At 32.2% G+C, this 21,847-nt stretch overlaps 1 protein-coding gene across 1 annotated transcript in view; it reads left to right on the top strand.

The window, feature by feature from the left end:
* LOC113375900 (homeobox protein homothorax-like) overlaps nt 1-21,847 on the top strand; it is a 575,379-nt gene that overhangs the window by 161,145 nt on the left and 392,387 nt on the right. Inside the window, exon 8 of the mRNA XM_026615844.1 lies at nt 19,139-19,147. Within this exon, the coding sequence (XP_026471629.1) occupies nt 19,139-19,147 (9 nt within the window). The remainder of the gene's footprint in view (nt 1-19,138; nt 19,148-21,847) is intronic.

The following is a 21,847-nucleotide window of genomic DNA, read 5'->3' as shown; positions in this document are numbered from 1 at the left end:
TGATGAATATTTCTCATGAAATACCAGATCAAGGTTATATACGGGGTAATCTTTGTAAAAAATGTGCTCATAAAATTTTCATTTTACATTGTTTAACTAATTCAGCTAATATTTTGTAGATCCCTTTAAAATTTAAAATAAGACATTTTTTACTCAGCCTTTGGGGTAAAAAGGGACAGGTGACAAATTTTAGCTAAAAATCATACATGTTCCTATAATTAGGCTTAAATTGGGATTTACTTAACATAGTTCGCAATTTGTTTGACACGTGTTATTTGTTATGATGTAGTCAAATTGGACCTTCATACCCCAGCCTACTCTAAGTCAATCTTTAGAAATGAGTAACGAATTCACTTTGCAATTAAAGTTATCTATCATAGCACAAAGCTCCAAATTGAAATGCTAACTTCTTTTTGGAGAAGATCTTGCGATGTCCGTCGTCGCGGCCACCTGGGGGCCTCCGAGAACCCCGCAGAGATCCCCCTTGTATTTTATCATATGATCCATCAAGACTCACAGATGGGACTTGGCTCTTAAGGCATGGTGGACAAATGGAATTGAGAAATTCCATGATTAGATATTGTGAACTCGTTAGTGCTCGACGATTACTGAATGTTTATTTATTTTTATTATTGTGAGAATGCATATACTCGTGATAATTTTTTTTTATGAAAGCCAGATTATATATGTTCATTGCAATATATAAGTGGGCGATAAGAATAAATATATTGTCGGTACATTGTTGAATGTGGAACATCAAGTTCTGCATTATTGTCTTGATTGAATCGAAGTCAAATTTTTAACATTTTGAAGAAAATATCGCGTATTTTAAAAAAGTTTTATATAAACATATATGTATCTAATATATAAGAGAAATATTGGTTTTTATAAAACAAATCATGTAACTTCTAAACTTTGGACGTACATCTGTATTCAAACTGTTATATTTCTAGCTTAGATTATAGAAAGTAGAACTGTTCCTATTCCAGGTCTTTTTATTTACTAAAGTCATACTAAATTTATTTTTATTACTTAAAAACAATATAACATCAAAATACCTCATTTTATCCTTATATTTTTTTGTCTTTTCACTTTGGATCAAGATTTGAAATAATCGAAGTTGTAGTAAAATTATAGGTGTTTTTTGGTTTTGCTGTAAATATTTTATATATTTATCAACCTAAGTAATATTATTTTCTTATCCATTTCTTTTTCGACAATGCTTTCTACTAGTTTTTTTTCAATTAATTATTTCTTCTTCCGACTTGCGTCCAATTTCTTTTGGCGGCACATGCCAAGGTGAGTCACAGAGCACAATATCAAAAAACATATGCATTTTAATGACTTACTGGTTATAAAAGTCTTTTATGCACAAATCATTTATACAAACGAGCAACACATGACAATAGAAACGCATTTGGAATCTCAAAAATCCGGTCCGACGGGCTAAAGTTGACGAGATTAAAAAGTTCTTACAGCGATAAAAAGCTGTCCGTCTTGAAATACTATATCAATATCTATCATCTTATATACAGTCTTTATACTTTTGATTTGAACGATACGTTGAAAAAAAAAGCAAGCGTTTTGGTGCACAGTACAATCTAATAATGTTAGTGCTTTTTCTAACATATACAATAAATACAGGTTTTTAAAAATATAACAATAATAATTATCACAATTAGTACTTTTCTTACGAACACCCAAACATCTTTAGGGCTTTTAGGAGTTCAGCTTTCAATATGGTATTTCAGTATCTTTGTACTTTTTTAAATTCATACTTACGAACTTATATATACACTTACTAATAAATTTTAATTAACAATTTTCTTCCATTGTACCTTCTCCATGTGGACAAGTGTTTTTTTGGTCAGATATGCGAAGAATCGTCATTTTCGATCAAATATATTGCAGATAATCCAATAAACAAATATCGTGAAGTAATCTGTCTTTCACGGACATCGATTTGATCGGTGTTATTGGAAGTTCACCCCGTGCTTTGCCAGACCAGATTCTTCTTGATTACTTTCAACCCCCTGCCCCCAATTTTGGCAGAATTTCTATCACCTATCGAAACACGTTTGCAAGAACACAGTTTAGGGGTGTTCAACCACCATCGATAATAATAAATATTGAAATAATAATTCAGTTTCAAAATTTTATTATGCATTTATTTTATGTTTGAAATAGACATTTATTGCTAGTAAAGTAAGGCATTTTTGTGTGAAATGGGTGTTTTACTTTCTGCTAATTTGTTTAGTGAGCTTTGGCCAAACCATCTTTTTTACAGATTCTGTTTACTAATGTAAAAATATATTTGAATTACAAATTGTTTGTTCTTTTTCTTCATTCATCGTACATTGGTTTTTTACAAAATTTGCTGGCTATATGAAAAATAGTGATTTTACTTATTTCTGTTTGGAACCCTATAAAAACCATGAAGTTCCCCGAAGATGAACAAGCGCAAATATTATACATTCGGACTTATAAGTCGTAGGGGAAATACGATAATATAAGAAAAAGTATACGCAAATGGTCACATGACACAATGGTCTTTTTTAAAAATTGGTTAGTTTTAAAAACGTTTCCGCAGCTGTGCAACATGAAGTAAGCTATATACACAATCTTGTCAGATGTTGAGTGTCATTGTCACAGTCGCATTAATCAGTTCCAACGTGTATCGCGGGGTGTCTTTTAAACTACCTTTTCAATAATTAGTTTGTATATTAATAGTAAGGACCATCCATATTAAATGGACAAAATGACTTTTATAATTAGTTTCATTTTCCAATAAATATGTTATTGTAGTTTCTATTAAGACTGTTAAAAGACGACATGTAGTCGATGAATCTAAGATGAATTATAATATCATTAAAGAACAAATCATGGTGTCATTTTGTCCGTACTTCCCCTATCAATAAGAGTTATGTACAAAATTTGAGAAGTTTCTAAAAGGGTTAAGAAGCACGTGGTTGCTGATATTCGGTCTAGTCTTCCTAACATCGATGTTCCTTGAAGATGATCGACCGCCCTACGTGGAAGAATATATTTGCGGAGATTACATTATTTTCCGAAGCCCCGAATCGGGGGTAACCGAAGCGTGTCGGGCCCCCCCGGAACGCGACGAATCGGAAGAAATGCGACATGAAGTTCTCGCTGAGTCTTTATGCTAAAACATGTCGGCTGCCTGAGTTATGCCCTGTTCCCCTTTCTTCTCATAACCGACCCACCTCCGACTTGACTTCTTCGGCCCATTCTGCAGATTATAATTCCGTTTGTTCTGCTAAAACAACTTGGAGGAGATCGCAGACTCTAAAATCGAGGAGGTGCATCTTCTCGAAAGCTTCTTAATATGGCACTATTGGCGTGGAGACTTTACTCGTCCATCACATTCTCGAAATAATCCACTTCTCAATATTCTATAGTCTGATGACTTTCGTATTAAAAAATTATGATGATGATTGATATTAATAAATTTTCTGCTGTAATTTATTTTTTTGGTTAAAATTTCATTTTACTCTCCGTGGATCCTCGTAACTTTTAAGTCACATTCCAAATATTACGATACATTACAAAATAATTATGGCTTCTTATTATTACTAATAATTCGTGTGATGGCGAATAAATCTTAATTCATGCTTAATTCTATAACGTTGCTAAAACAACATATATCAATATTTGTGACCCTTGCTAGGCTTTTCAACCCAAAATAACATTTTCATACACAGAAGTGCGAATATTATAGGCCCTTGTAACTTTGGGCACATAATTCTTTGATACCAAAAAATTTGTTTATGCCTTTTTTTATTTTAATTTTTTTCATTTTCATACTAATTTTTTGTGCCCCTATTATTTTAGATGTAAAACTAAAATTCGGCTCATTTGAGGTTAACATAAAATACAGAAATCTTTATTTGAGATGATAAAATTTGTATGGGTAAACTAAAAATTAAATTGAGGTCTTTGGAATTTCGCTGAGGCCTTCAAATATATAATTTGTATTTTGTAAAAAAAATTAAAATGTATAGATTATGGAAATTTTTATTTTATTCGAGCTTTATATTTATAAACATTATATTGTTGTATACGATATTGTATTGGACCCATTGAAACAGTATAGGTGTATCAAAAATTTTATTGGTTTGGTATCTGTAAAATTGCATAATGAAAAATTGATTGATTGAAAATTAAGAAAGTTGTATTGGTGCTCTATAAATTATATTGAGGTTCTGGAAATTGTGTGCATTCATTGCAAACTCGATCAGTGAATTAATTGTATGGAGTTCTTTAATCTTATTTTGAAGTCCTTAAATTGAATATATATATATATATATATATAATAATTGACAAAGTGCAGGTAAACTGGCAACTAATTTTTAAATTGGAGTTTATATGTAAGAGGAAAGCAGAATCAATTTATTTGCAAATGTATAAGTAGGATACAATAAATATAAAATATGTTTGCACCTGCAATTCTTGACACTACATTTTTTTTTGTTGAGTCAATAAACTTTTGAACCATAAATGTGCATTTACTCATACTCTAATAATTTCAACCTTTCACTTATAAATTCCAATAATGCCGTATGTCAAGGCACTACTTGTTTAAAATTACATACTTATGAAATTTTATTCTCAGGAATGCATGCTGCATAACAACTGCACATAAAAAATTAAGTTTTATTATAATATGCAGTTGATTATAACAATGATTTAAATTGGTTAAAATAAATGTTTTGTTTTATGTCTTTAATCATCCAAATTAGATAAATACTGATTATAAGAATGAAAGAATATGGTACCTAAAACCACTTGTCTCTTGTGCAAAAAATCCATCATCACAGGTTTACTTACTGCTTCAAATCCCATTAAACTCTATTTTATTGCAAGAAACGACGATTTCCCGTGCAATAAAAATCAAAATGATACACTTTTTTACAAGTTTGTCAATTTTTTATCAATCCGTGTATACTTATCTTAGCTTTTTCCAGGGTAAGGCACGTTTGTGTTATTTCCGTTATGTGGGTCCGTTAAAATCCCCACAGCGTGCAATAAAAACAGATATTAAATTTCTATTGCATGCTGTGTCGTCTTCAAGATCGAATATAAAACTTAATCTTTGCCGAATCAATTGAGGTGTACTGGGAATTAAATGCTGTTGAAGAGATTTCGATGGAAAATCGATATGGTTCATGAAACTTGAAGACGTTATCAATCTGTACATAACAATCTTACAAAATACTTTGTATTATATATTTTATTGGCAAGTTTTTATCAAAGAATTCAATCACATACGTCAAAGAAAAATTAGTTTCCTAAAATTATATATACATATACATATAAATGTAGGTTTATTACATCTATAAATGTATAAACACAATTTTCCGTGGAAATCGAAGCCACGTGTCTGCGGCTTTTTTCTAGTTCATGAAATTGTATACTATTGTACATCAGATTTTTCTTTGTCGGATTCATCAATTCTGGAAGCTCATAAAATTTGAACTGTTTTTTAATAGATTATTATTTTCTCTAGAACAAAACAAGATTAAAGTAGACGTATGTCTGGTATAGAATATGCGTGTTTGGTAATTGAAGTTTTTATTTGATGATCAGGAAAAAGTGTTAAATACTCTTTTGTAAATTTTTGGTTTTAGGTATTTTTTATAATTAAAGTTAATCTGTTGTAGATGTCAAATTATTAATTTTTAGGTCAAGAATGCAAATTATAAGGTCAGTTATTTTTTATTTTGGGTGCATCTTTATATCACTGTCAAATAATAAGAAACCCGCTATCAAATAGCTTTTTTGAAGCTGAAATTTTTAAGTCCAATATAAAATTTTTAAGATTTATTTAGTACATCCCAATTGACACTATTTTTTGATAAGTGCACAGATTTGCTTCAATGGATTTGGTTTCGTGCAATATTTTTTAGAAAAGTATTCTCTTGCGGTTGAGAACGAATGGAACCATAGACTATTCAAATAAAATAAAGATATCTTCGGCATCTTCCAGCCAGCCAGACAGACAGCTTTCAAAGTATCAATAGGGTATCGATACCCAGAACAATTTGTGCTCATAATAAATTCATTACAACGATAACCAAACCCCTTGAATATCGACTCGGTAAGTGTCCAAACCACACCGTTCCGATGCAAATGTATTCGGGAATCCATTTCTGGCATCCGATCCTCACTTTGCCGGTCAACGTGGGATATAAACGAATATTTGTCAGCGAAAGACTTCACGTCCGAGGGTCGGTCAGTGAGTTGACCCTTTTCAAAATCCACAAAGTCGTTACTGGACAATTCGGCTACAAATATCGTAGAAGTCCCCACGAATCGTATTATCAATATTTAATAGGACTCTAGCGAAACCTAGAATACATTACTATTAGCTTTTGATCTGCACAGACATAGTCTGAGAACGACATTACATTATTGGCGATTGCACCAAATATAGTGGTCACGGGGCCTCTGGTCGGCGGAATTTTCTTTTATGATTGAATGGACACACAGCTGAACATGATAGAAGGGAAGATAGATAATATATTGAGGAAGCGATTGTAATTATTTAAAAAAATGCAAATTATTTATGCTTCTAAAATTCAATTTGTTTTGGATATTCTGCTTATTTTTTTTTAAGTATTACTTTTTACTTTTGTAAGTATATGCCACGCAAATTCTTTTATTTGCATCGGTCAGATTGAGAACAGGTAACACTCAAGGTAACTCTCATATTCAATGTATTTGTCATTCCCATCAGAAATACGTTAGATTTTTAACTAGCTAATTGACAATTGATCATTGTCAGTCATTTCCTTTTGTTATTTTGCTAGGATTAACCATCTTTATTGATTCTACTTGTTAGACTGACGTACAAGAAAAACCTCAGGTTTCTGGGAAAATGCCAGAAGAGTGATTTTGATGAAACTTTGCATGGTAATGATTTGTAGAGTTTATTGTCAAACGGAATAGTTTGAAATATCAAGTCATATTGATAGCGAACAGTAAACTCGTACGTATTGGTTTGACTATAATCTCTATCACCATGCGAAGTTTCAACAAAATCCCAGAAAAATAAACCTAAGGTTCTCCTTGTCAGTTGCCGAGTCTATAAAGTGTATAGTTGCACTATCAAATATTTGGGAAGTACGATTTTTTCTGAGGTATAAAGTTTTTTCTTGATAAATTAGATTTGGATTAGGTGCCTGAAATTTGTATAAAACTCTCTCAGTGTCAGTTAGTGGATCACGTTTCTATTAGATTATATGGACAATGATGTTATAATCATCTCTCAACTATTTTATGAAAATTTTCCAAAATTCTTGTCGACGATCAAATTCATCGCTGATGTCTTCTGATTTTGTTGATCTTTGGACATCCTCAATGGACGAGTGCGTTTTCTCAGTACTTTTTTAGAATTTTACCAGTACAGCCATTGCTGTTTGTCAAATTTATCGAAATCTCTCATCCCTATCGGCTCCATCATCGGTCAGATTCGGCGCGGGTGGCATTCGATTATGCAAATGCCAGAGAATCCACGGACCGCAAATGCGGCCTCGTTCGCCGTTATCAGCAACGGAGCACCCCGCGGTCCGTGCCTAGTCCATGCCGAATGGATTGCGTCGACAGATTATTCCATATTAATATGCATTTACATATTAAACGCTCCTCTGCGCTCTCCGAAGGGATCGATAGAAGCGTTTTCTTCATATTCGAATTATAAATGCACTTCGTTGTTCTCAGCAGACGAGATTTATGCGGTCAGCTTTTTGTAAGACTCGGTAACCACGACAAGAAACAACTGGTATCGTTGCGATACTTTATTTATAAACCATAGAAAATTATTACAGGGTAACAGTAAAATTAGCTTTCTTGGTAAATGTGCTATTGAGTATATGCATTCATCAAAATTACAAAATAGAAAAGTTTTGCTGCAGTAGGCAGTACATTATTAAATCATTGTACTAATTTTTTAGATTTCTTAAATTTGACATTATTGCATTCAAATTAATATTCTTTATGAGCAACCAGATTCCTTGCTCTAGTTTTGTTTCCTTTTTTACAAGTTTATGATTATTTATAAGAAAATTACAACAGAATAAATTTCGGACTTCTCACATGCCTTGAATTTGTAACGCAAAGTCCTCACCTAGAGATGCTATAAGATGTCTCGACAATAACAATTTTGGGAATCGTTGGACTCGCTCCACAATGAAGAATACATTCTAACCTCTACCTTTTGAAATTACACCTGTACAATACGTAAATAAATGCAGCAAATTGTAGAGGGAATGTGCTCACGTGCTGTGCTTCGAGAGAGTTGGGGTGTCTCTCCATTCTTATGGAGTAGAACGATTCGCTGAGTAGAGACATTGTCTACGACCGGAACCGTGGTATTTTGTAATACATATATCTTTTTGTCGTAATTCAGCAACGTGAAAAACGTTGTAAGCCATGACGGCAGCCATGTTCGTGTTTCCGTGTGTTCCGATTAGGGATGGGCGATTTTCGAGAAACGTCGAAGACGGAGAAATAAAATCTTAATTGATTTAAATTTTACGCAAGCATCATATTATTTGTACGTCAATCTATTTATATTCGTTTATGCGTCTGTTTTACTCATTTTCTCATTTTCCTAAACTGTAAAAGTAGGATCGTCGAGCAGGCAAAGAATAATAACGCGGCCTCGTATGTATTTATTGGTAACTGAAATATGATTACGTATATTAATTATGAATCTAGTATTTTATATTATTCAGTAACTTTGAACGTGTAGGGTCAGAGAACTTTTATCTTATAAATCTTTTATTTTAGGAGAAGATGGATCACTATAAATTGACACATACATTTGTCAATTCCATGATTTTCTCTATAAAATTAGTTAAAATGCTGAAAAGTAAGTCTGTATGCTGCAATTTGTAGCACTCGTCTAGGAGATCTAATATGCTAATAGTTCAATTTATAAAAAACCATAGTAAAAGCATTATATGACATAAAACCTGCTATTACTATTTAAACTAAATCCAATGTCGGTCACCAAGATGAATTTCATGTCTCTACCAATAGTCTAGTTGGAAAGAAATGGGGACTGTAGATACAGCTTTGTAATTGTAAATTATTTTCACATTATAAAATAATTATTTACTGCAAAAAATTATATTAAACACTAGTATCATTATTTTGCTGATTATGTATTAGTAAAGTCCAATGGTCTTCTTACAATCTATGGGCTATAAACTTCTGTAACCTATGTTATTGTCCCAGTTTGTCTGTGCAAAATGCTATTGAAAATTATAAATGTAATATAGTTTACTATTATTACGGCGTTGATAGCATCTCGAAATCGACATTAAGGGTTTCAAAGTCGACGTTTGCATAAGATAGATGTTTTTCTCCCAGCCCTAACCTCCTCCCCGTTGGGGTTGCAGTATGAGTGTGTGTGCTTGGAAATTCAGAAGATAACTTTTAACGGCAAACGCAGCAACCGCACGACGCGCCGGAGAGGACGCCGGGGGTAAGCGGTGCGCGCGTTCCAACGAATTAAATTTTCCACCCCATTGGAATGCAATGCGATTAACATTCCCCATACTATTTTATCTTCTGGCACGAGGCGGCGCAGTGCGGTGCGGGACGGAACGGGACCAGGTCCCGCGCACCCGCGTTATCCCGCTCCTACCGCGCGGCGGGAACACAAGCCCCATTAAGTATCGCAATATTCGTCGTATTTGTTTAGCGAGCGGCTTTGTTAATTTTTGCCGGGCTCGTATTTCACTGGTAATATTGTTATAATGAATGTTTTACCCGGAGAAGGGGGCAGATGGAACGAAATTGATTTAATATCCAAGAAGTGGGTGGCGTTATGCATTAAAGGCGGTAATTAGATTTTCGCGAAATAGTTTTCGCTAATGTTCGGAGAGTTCGAGGAATAAATGATCGCTATTACATTTTGTTAATGATTCTTTATTGAAATGATTCTTTACACTGATATCTTTTTATTGTACAAAGTTCTGATAGTATGTTCTACTTTGACGTCCTATTTTATATTAAGCCTTTTACTACGGGAGTGTTGTACGCAGGTGTGTCGCTGCTGTACAGGAACAGCGTGCCACTCAGTTGCACTAATGAACGGACAGGCACAACGATATATTTTAAAATATTTCTATGATTATCAATAAAAATTCGTTAAATTAAAATTAAAAATTACGCTTTTAATGAACTAGAAATTACTATGAAAGACTAGAATTATCAATAATTTAACTCATAGTGATCTTGAAACAATTCAAATACAACATGTCGTTCAGGAACGACATCCGTACTTACGGCAAACCATGTCGTCCAGGGACAAGCGTTAATTAAAGGGTATAATATTACATAATTAAAAAAAACTATTATTTAGAATTCTGCGAACATAGTTGCAATACGGCATAATCTAATTTTTACCCTCGCTGTCTTACCAGTAATCGAGTAGTAAAATAACAGAGTAAAGTAATTGGAGAAAAGACTTCTTAATATATAAATTAATGTGTGTAAAATCCAATAGGAACTTTATATATTGTACAGTTTTATGATATAATTTAAAAAAAAATTATTTGGCCATAAATTATTTTTTATAATATATAGTACATATATTGTATAGCATCCAATTCTAAAATTGATGATCGTAATCTTAAATATGCTATGTAATCGAATATTTACTGGTTAATCATATTCCTTAATAACGAGTATGGTGAAGATAAAGATATCCTGTTGCCAAAATCTACCTTTATTCTATTGTTGATTTGTGATCATCCTGTTGCATTAATAATAGATAAAACTTGCAATGCTACACAGACAATATGTTTCTACATGTTCAGCCTGGCGGACAACTTGATATCATGCAGAAGTGATATTCAATTTCAATTTGAAACATATCATTGGAAAAACTTCTGTTTCGTAAATTCAGCTCACGAACCTGTCGCCTGGTAAGCACCAGTTATTATTATTACCATCTTAAGCGATGTAATTTCAAATATTTTTAATGGCGAGACAATCTCATCAGTGCGGTGTTAATAGGCATCATTTTTAATACAGGATTTCCTAGTCGCAGCTATTTGGGGTCCTCCCCAAATTACAATATAATAATGAATGAATGCTTTACAGTGTTATCAAGCGTCGACTTATTACGCGTCGACTTTGCTTACACTATGAAAATGTGTGCATTTCCTTCCGCATCCACCCTACGTTTATTTTGGGTCGACTGTAATCCTCAGTTAATAACCAAACGGGAACCCCAGACCTATAACAATCCATATAACAGAAAATTGCATTGTTCAAAAAACACGGAGCAAGGAAAACCTTACACAAAGCAGGCGGCGAGCGACGAAAAAATACGCCTACGAAGAAGATATTTCAATTATTGTTTATGTAGAGTACGATGAGAAGCAGCTCTTTGCTTATTTTTGAGAAGAGAACGTCAGTATCTAGGGTCAAAAAAGTAGCTTCATTGAAATTTTGTATCATTGATAGTTAAAGACTGGTAAATTTGCGAAACGGTCCTACATATAGATAAAAAACTAATGGGACAAAATTATTCTTAAATTTTTTTTTCAAAGTTACAATATATGCTTTAAACATAATATCATAATAATACTATTTCGTATGATGGAAAGTATACGATCCAAACTAATTTTAAGGATTTTCAGCATAAAGCAACGTTTGATTTAGGCAGTGTAAATTTATCAAGATATCGAAAATTTAATTTGCTCCAAATGGGTTAGTGTCGTTGTCCCACAATCAGTTTAAAAACCCGTAAGCCTAACATTGAAACCATAACTATAGAAACTACTATATATTGACAAAAAACTTGTATGTTAGAATAGATTATTTAACTAATTTTAATTGTTAACGTGGTAGATTAGTATTTTAAATATAAATAAATATGAGTACGTTTTTATAAGGCGATACAGCAAATAAAAGGCAAAGTTTTATAAACTTATCTTTAATTTTGCAAACGTTTTGGCATAAAATTTTGTCATCATCAGTAGAGATTAGATCTGTTCTCTTACATCAATATATGTATATAAACATGTGTGTGTATGTTTTTGAAGAAGTACATTTGATGTTGATATTTTTTTCTTCAAGTAATAGTAAGATTTTAGAATTACTTTGATGCTAATAAACTCATGTTACTCTTTTAATCTTTTCTTCATTTAAGAAGATGGTAAAAAATGGCTGTCGTTTCGTTTATTTATGGCTTTGTTGCTAAATTGTTCCTTGGGCAGAGCGTTTTTTTAAATATGTTTGCTTCAACATTGTGTAAACGCACACATACAAACGCAGATGCTCTTTCCATACAAACTTTGATTGAATTGCGCTCTATATAAACGTTAATATTAAGAGCTAAAACTTTCAGAGAATTGTTTTTTATCTATTTGGAACCATTTGAGCCCTTGGAAGCAAAGAAATTCGAAAATGTCTATATTAAGGACCACCTTAATATATATATATATATATATATATATATATATATATATATATATATGTATGTATGTATGTATGTATATAAATCTATATCTATATATAATTAAAATTGATGAAAACAAGAGCGTTCGTTCGCTTTCCGTCGTCTGAGCAGTGGGTCGCGTGGGAGATGAAACGCGTTGTCGGTTGATCCGAGTTAATTTAACGGCCGTTAACGGTCGTAATAACGGCACCATAGAAGCGTCGTTGAGAGAATGGAGAAGTCGTTTGCGTAAAAAAGCAATAGACGCCTCGTAGCCGACGTCGTGATTGCAGTCAGGGGATCAAAATTGTATACGTTACACATTAGATTGCCTCCGACGAGAAAAATCGGAAATTATCACGGAGGGGACACAGGTCGACTGTCGGCACTTGCTAATCTGCATCCACGAATCACTGACGGGATTAAGCGTTTATTTATTCAAATCCAATCGAATACGATCGAATCGAATCTTAGATACGACGTTCGATTTCAATTATAGGCACATCTTTAAGCCGTTTCCTTGCAATCACAGTAGTAGGAAGATATCGACTTCTATGGTATTGTCCACGCGAAGAAAACTAGTATCGTTACATAACAAATTTTATATATATGACGTATTCCTAGTGAGCAATGTTTAGCAATATCATAGAAAACGAATAAAAGATAAAACATGATGTATATTTAAATTATTAATAAAATATTAATTTTAGGATGTGAATTATCAGGCTTTAAATTTGAGCTAAATATATAAGGTAGGGCAGGGCACAAACGTCCAACTTGGCTCCAAAGTGATTATATTGTCCAAAAACCAAATGAACTACATCACAACAAATAACGCATATCAAACAAACAACTATCAAACTATGTTCACAATTAATTCCTAATTATAATTATGCGTCTTTTTGCTGGTTTTGTAAAATTTGTCGTCTATCTCTTTTTACCCCATAGGCTGAGTAAAAAGGGAGAGCCAGGTAGTTAGGCAGATCCAATTTTTTAATTTTAAATTTAAAGGGATTTTACCTGATAATATCTACATTATTCAACCAATGCAAAGTGAAAATTTTATGGACACATTTTTTACAAAGACAACAATGTATAATGCTTTGATTTGGTATTTCGTCAGTATCAGCAGTGCTGGAATAACTATTAAATTAATTGATCTCTTATAAAATAGCTTTTCTTTAACTTGCGTTACATATCTGTTTACTATTTTTATTGCTCACACTTCTCTATCTTTGCCATAGCCAGAGTAAAGGTTCAGTTGTTTTTTTTTTTGCGCCACCCACGTGTAAGCTTTTGTAGAGGTTATATAAAAAAAACTGTTGAATCTAACTTAAAATTATACGTCTTGTAGAACAATTAAATTACGTATACTTAAAAATTATATTAAGATCTTGTGAACTAAACAACACTGCTCACAATGAAAAAAACTAACAACGCATGATCGTTTATCTCCTGATAGGGACGTCGTAAGAATTAAGGCTGGCTGGTTATACATTTTTTCCTTATACTTTCGAATATTATTGTTAAATAAATTTTAACTCGTTTTTGAGATATTGGTGCTGAGCTTTTTTGACTACCCCCTACTAAATAATTTCAAAAATTACCAAAATGGTATTAGAATTTTTAACTTCATTGCCCCTATTTCATCTTTATTAGTTCATTGCCTCTATTTCATTATTAGTTCCAAGGCAGGTCTACGATTTCCAAGTACTCCACAATGTCGGAGCTTCAACTTCAAGTCCCAAGTCTAATATTACCCGATTTTTCCTGTGACATTGAGTACACATCTAAGGCAAACATAGTCGAGAGCAAATACACAAATACAGTAAACACGAGTTTTTACCAGGCTCCTATCTGGTAGTGGCTTCTGAAATTTTATAACAGAGTTATAATTCATGAAGATATTCTCGGTCGGTCAAAATATCGTAACAAAATTACTACGTAATTATCACATCCATGTCATTGTCATTTATTGTTACGATTATTTAATTTTATGATCCTGTGTTTGTTTTATGAAGCGACTCACCGAGACAGAAGTGACGTGGTTATTTTTTTTATTTTTATGATAAGTCTATTAAACACTTGAAGCAGTTTGTATGTGAAAGTAAATATTTAAAGTTTTGTAATTATTAACATCACATACAAAATATTTTATGTTAAATTGTACAGAAGCTTTGATTTATATACTGAGTTACTATCCGGAAAATATAAAAATACACCTAGGTACACATTCAATGAAGTATAACAATGTAGCAATGCATTACATAGTTGAAATAATTAGATTGCCTGCTTAGAAGTAGTTTAAAATCGTAAAATGAAATTATTCTACGAAGAATATTTTTAGTCAGTTTAATGTGTCCCTGTGGTATTATTTCTATGGTATTTCGATCTTAGTGATCAAAGTCATGTATAAAAACATAACTTACAATCGTAAATAAGTTTTACAGCATATCAGGTCCATGTATGTACATGAATTTATTTTGAAATGGTTCTTATTCACAAAAAGGAAAATAAAAACGATCGAATAAAAAAACCGTCGTTTGTAATCTAATCTAGTAAGATCAGTTATTGAAAACCTGTTTCTTGGTTTAGATCTATGGGTGCGATATGTACATCTACATGTCTACTAGAATCTATAGGATTCCTTGGACATTCTTTGAAATTTATTTGGAAGTCGTGTGAGTTTTTTCTCTATTTGATATAAAAATAAAAATAGAAATAAAAATTGTTCTAAAAAGAAAGTTTACTCGTTGAAAGTGATTATGCGTTATTGAAACGTCCTAACAATTAATGTTTCTTGTATTTATATTAATTAATATATAATTTTAAATGATTGGGATGCAATTTGTGCCACCATAAATTTTAACTTTCGAATTTTCGTATCATACCATTATATATACATATTTTTACAATTTATACACAAATATGATTATTAGTGCACATATCCACATTTTTACCATTTGTACGCAAATATGCACGTTAATCAAAATTTATGCACAAATATGCACATTCATACACGTCAATATACAAATACTTACTTATGCTTACTTATTTTTGCTTATTAAATATTCATTATTTATACACAAATATTTGTATTAATACATATTTATTCCCAAACATATACATTTGTTTACAGTCATATACAAACAAATCCATTTATGCACAAATATGTGCATTGATATGCATTTAAACACAAATAGGAAGATCAATTTTTACACAAATATACACATTTATTCTCTTTTATTTTTTTATATTATTTGAACAGCAATCAGAACTTAAGGCTTCCATAAGCACTTGTGATAGATGACACCCCAAACTGTGATGATTATTATTATTTACTTTCTATGATTTTTTGTATTGATGGAGTAATGCCGGAAAGGGCCTATTTTCACTTAAAAACATATTGCTATTAATAATTGTAAGTTGATGTCTCTACTGGTTGACATCAGGGTGGCAAGTGGGTATGGAATCTAGGACCTCTGATTGAAATGTTATAGCTCTAACCTCTAATCCACGGGGTATTCCAGTTGTACATTATCACAAGACATTCATTTTACATATTTTCACATAAATTCGTATTCATTCGCAAATATTTCAATTCAGAAGTAACTCTACGTTTAGGCATTTTGTAAGTTGTGCCCATATGTTTGTGAGCGATATGTCCATATGGACGGATACAAAGGCGCAATTTTTGAATCGTATTCATATCCTAAACCATTAGGCCATATTAATTCCAAAATCTCTTTATCTCAATCGTTTGTACTGACAATAAGCGAAATTGCGACAAGGCGCCATATCCCTTCAAATAAAATGAAACCGCTTTCTTCTAAACAAACTTAATTTCTTCATTCTAATCTCGAGACACGGCTCCTCTACTGTTCTCACGTGATAGTGGAACTAAATTGCATCAATATTTGTTCGAGAAGACGATAAGGAATTATAAAGTTTGTATTATATTAATTATAATATTTATTCATGATAGGAGCCGGTGTAAACATTCATGTACCTGTGCAACTGCATTCTTGTTGATGGATTGTTTCACAAACGATTTGTTATGTACATACTCAAGTAACAGCGCCATAGAATTTTAAAAAATATGAATTGCCGAGATTCATTTTATAATACAGAGTGCAAAAACTAAGAATATTTTTATGTTTGAATATTTTATCAATATAGATTTTTTTAGATGGTACATACTTTTTTTGTATATAAATGAAAATATTTGGGTCAACTGATTTTTAATCAAATAAAATTAAAATTTTATTTGTTAATGTAATTAAAATATACATCTACAACAATTTAAATGATGAAAAAATATTTTGGAGAGGCCACCATCAAGATGACGTTTTTGACCACATGGTGGCAAAGTTTTGTACAGAATTAGAATTTTGATGCCATTGAAAAGCTTCAAATGGCTTATTATTTTTTGTTTATTTTTTACGATCATATTTTTATTTTTCCAAACTTATCATTGACGTAATATACTTGGATTTTCGTCTACTTCAATCAAACTTTCTCTTGATGACAATTCCTTCCTTATGTAGATTGTAGACTTGAACAACTGCGCTTAAAGAGTAAATAAAGAAAATAAATAAATATATAATAAATAAATTGAAAAACATAGATTGACTTTTTCTTCAATTCGCCCATTAACCCAAAGCATTCACTTACTTAGTTAGGGTCCAGCAGACCCCAGCGGTGTTTAAACACTCGGCGTAGGCAGACTATCGGTTCGATTTAAAGAAAAACGAATATAAAAAAATAAACGAATATAAAATTTGAACTATCTACACTGCGGCAACATACATTTTTAAAGGCAAAATAAATTTGAAAGCCTGTAAAATTGGGCCGGAAAATCTGCTGAAAAATGGTCGCTAACTGTGGCGTTGGGGTCCAGTAGACCCTATGCGTACGAGAAAGGTTAATCCAATTTTTTCCCGTATTTCGACTGATACCAAATATCCTCCCGATGATGATTCGCGCCTCGTTTCTTGGCTAGTTTATTCTTCGATCATTTTGCGTCTGCTCGTCTGTTTCTTTCCTTTTTATAATGGATGCTGTATGAACACGAGTTAAACGCTGTGTATACGCAACATAAACACATCTATACCGTACTGAAGTCGTAAAGGTGTACCAGAGGTCGTAAACTAAAGAACCGATGAGTTTGCCGTTAACAATAATGAAGATGTTAAAATCCTATAAAGCTTCTTGTATATTTTTTGTGTTCCAAGTTTTCCACTCATATCAATATTTATGTCGAATTATGTTATTGCAATCAAATATATTCGAATTGTCTATCAAGTTCACATGGACATAATAAATATACGTTATATATTGCCAATTAAACTTTGCCAGACTCAAATCCATTAATTGCCAAATTCTCTAGAATCATCTTTAGTTGATTCAAATTTTGTGTGCCATATTTTATTTTCAATAGCAATCAGAATACAGTACAATCCTATGAGGTATTTGGCTTATATCATTCATTTACACATTCATACACACACACTTTCAAATAATTATTGTGATAAATTTTACTATATTAATAGTTAGAGAATCACTCCAATGAGTGATTCGCCAATTGTGTTCATTTCTACAAAGATGTGGTAGTGCTAAGGTCTTCAATATCATTTTTGGGAAGCTTCTTTTTCAGTCTTCTTGAAATTGATGTCTCAAGAAATTGAGTGACTATTGAATTTGAATAATGTTTCAGTTTTTGAAAATGTTGAACACTGTTAATTTTTATAACTGTTTATAAATTCTATATTCAGATCGTCGTATGAAGTTTTATTGCTTGTGAACCATTAGTAGTCTCAAAATTTTAGACTGGGCACGGTGCAAATACAATGTTTGATTTGCTCGCACAGCCCCACAGTTGGATGCCATAAGTCCAAATGGTCTGAAACAGAAAAAAGTAATAATTTAACTTTTGTAATTAAATTAGTAATTTGCTTTAATCACATTGCTTATTTTAAATTAGATGTCAAATCATCCAGTTCACAATTCCAATGTGTATTATTTGCATAGGGCGAGTTTTTTTTAATTCCTGGTGCGACGTCCAGGATTTTAGGTCTGGTCACTTTCTTCTTCTCTCAAATTCCGTATCAGTTTCCATTAATCCTTTTAGATTAAATTGGTGAAAGTAAGTATCTGTGTGTTATCTGCTGAAATGAATGAAAACATGACCTTCCCGACGTGAAGCATGCGGGTTGCGTGTCGGCCGGCCGGTCGGGTCATTAAAAGCTGGGCGGCTCTGCCACACCTAAACATTAACCTGCAGGAGGGAGCTAGACACTATAAAAGGCGTTCTCTATTGTTTAACAACCACCTGCTCCTTCGGAACCCACCCCGAAGAAGGAACCCCACGAGTTTCGTGAGAATCGCAATGTGCAGATACAAATATATTTTTCGGTTTTCACAAGCACACGATGTTCATTAGCTAATCATTTCAGGGGGCTGGGAGGGCTTTTTGTGACATTTTTAATATCATACACTAATACTAATGTACCTCGTCTTGTATCTTCTATTTAATGATTAATAGATATAGAATTATTATGTAGTTCAAATCATTAGTAACTATGTACTCATGTTTTGTAATTTTAGCATAAAATTCACTTATTTGGTGTATCTAATGTGTATTTTCTTTTTTTCCAGATGCCATGGGTAAGTGGACTTCAGATTTAATTAAACTTAAGTTGGTTCTGTCAAATTGAAGGTGTAGGGTAAGTTTTTACTTTTAACTTACGTGGTCACTCATAATAACATTTAAGTTATTCAACGTAAGAAAGACACTTCTTCTTGTTTAGGAAAAACGAATTCGTAATAAGATATGAATATTAGAGGTTGTGAAAACACGAGTGCAAAACTCAAAATAAAATTCGATTCTAGTATATATATATTTTTTATATATAAAATTATCTGTTTGAAATTGTATGTGGCACATGTGCATGCATATGTGAAAACATGTGTATATGCTAGTCTGCAAAAGTTCTTATGTGGATATGTTCATAAGTCTATGTTCTCAAAAGTACTCATGAGCTTATTTGCGACAATTAAATTAAAAATCAAAAAATAATATGATATTTGCTATTGGTTTTACTCAAGATCACTTAAAAATATTTGTTATACGAGTAATCTTCTATGTGCGAGAAAGATACATTTGAACTGAATGTGAGCGAAATGCGCTACCCGTTTTTGGTTTTTACTTTTTTCTCGATTTTTTTTTATTATGAAGCTATCAAGTATTTTACCATTTTACAATCCTGATTAAATGAAACTTTTGATGGTATTGGCCAACATACTTCAGTAATTTTTTAAAAGAGTTTTATTTTTTGTGTTATGTACTTCTGTGATTTATGCATAAATGTGCATGTGCTCATGTTCTTACGTGCATAAATGTGCGTATATACATATGTGTTTATGTGCATAAATGCTTTTTTGTGTCTTTGCGCATTTTTGACCATAGGACAACATATCTAATAGGAACACGTTTTGCACAAAAATCTCAATTACATTTTAGTCATTCCGTGTAGTTCTTACTACATTTTTCTCTTAACTTTGTACAAAAGCAATATATACCTTCATAATTAAAGCAAGGCGTAGCTTCCTCGGCGCATAACATTTTTGTTCCTTTTATAATAATCGCACTGAAACAGATGAACAAAAAAATAACATGAAATAAAACGAAAAGGAGAACAAAAACATAATAACACGAAGATACGCGAAAGCCACGTCAAAATAGAATGCGTCCAAGTTGCCGAGACGAAGCGTTCGTCAACAAGTCAATTCTGCATCGGTGAAATAACATTGCACCACATTTAGCATATCGATAAAAAATATTTTTATCTCGTTACAAAACAATGCAACAAATTTTATCACAATAGTAAGCGTGAATAAAATACCCGTAATTAAATAACTTAACTTTTTTGTCTGAAAAGGTCAACATAAATAGTAGATACCAGTGTCAAAAAACAAAAAAAAAATTTTAAAAAACTTTAAAAATGCATAATTCGTTATAGATTATAAATTTTAATTAATTATTAGTTTCAAACCTATAGTTTGATCTGCAAATGTTAAAACTTCAATCGACTTATACTTGTAATTTTTTTAAATAAATCAGTGAATTCATAAAATGTATTTGTACAAAAGATACAGATACTAGATTTGTAAAACTAGATACAGATTTTTTTAACCCTTTCGCTATAATTGTGTTTTCCGCTGAAGTGCCGCTGCTGTACGGAATAGGGTGTCCGCTACTGAACGTACCAGGCACAATGATATATATTTTAGATATTTCTATCATAATCAATAAAAATGTGTTGAAAGTTAAAAAATATGCTTCTAATGAACTAGAAATTACAATAAAAGACTAGAATTCTCTATAGTCCAACTCACAGTGATAAATCTTGAAGCAAACGCACACCTGTCCATGCACGACATCCGTACACACAACACGTCATTTGGATGTCGTCCATGGACGACATTTGTAGCGAGAGGGTTAACAGCAATCAGAACTTAAGAGTCCCATAAGCTGTTGGTATGATTTTACTTAATACTAGTGGGTTCTACGGGTGGCAATCCTAATAGTTGTCCCATCTCTGTGTGATGAATTATTATTGCTATTTCTGTGATAGGGCGCATATTTATTGATGCAGCAATGCCAGATTAAGACTATTTTCACTTGGAAACATATTGCTATCTATATCGATATTAAACCTGGTTGAAAACAGGCTGCTCGAAGCGGGTTCGAACCCGAGTCCTCTGATTCACTTAATATGTCCATGTATTCGACTTCAATATTTATGCTCATTTAGTATTGATTAATAATCTGTAACAATTTTTTGAAACGAATAATGTTTTTAAAATGTTTTTTCTACCATTCTTATAAACCCAGATGTTGGTGTATAATATTAGTGTTAACATAAAATAAAAAATTCTTCTTTGGCATGTGCCTACCTCATGATATTCCGAACACTATAAAATATCAAGCTATCGGTCGTTAAGCTTCATCTTAATTAAAATCCCTTTTTAAATCAATCTATCAACAGTGTATTGGATATCGCCTTCCAGTCACCTCCCATCTTTTAGCCAAAATATTTTTATGGCCAAAAAAGATTAAAACAAGTACATAATTAATAATTATATATAATAATATTACGATTAGCCACATTACGTTGAGTGGAAGCCGCTACTTGTAATAACACGGTGCATGAGGTATTATACAGGACGATGGGTACGTCTTGGAAAAAAAACTGATCGACAGATTGTGAAAAAGCTATATTCAAGGTAATAATGGCAAATGGGACACACCCACATGTGTTAATGTGGGATATGCATACGAATTTATGCACCGTTCTTAATATC

The sequence above is a fragment of the Ctenocephalides felis genome, unplaced genomic scaffold, assembly GCF_003426905.1.
Source record: "Ctenocephalides felis isolate EL2017-DRISC unplaced genomic scaffold, ASM342690v1 CF-g0.4_SCAFFOLD_01886, whole genome shotgun sequence".
Taxonomy (NCBI): domain Eukaryota; kingdom Metazoa; phylum Arthropoda; class Insecta; order Siphonaptera; family Pulicidae; genus Ctenocephalides; species Ctenocephalides felis.
Note: the sequence above shows the minus strand (reverse complement) of the source record. Positions and strands in the feature narration are given on the sequence as shown.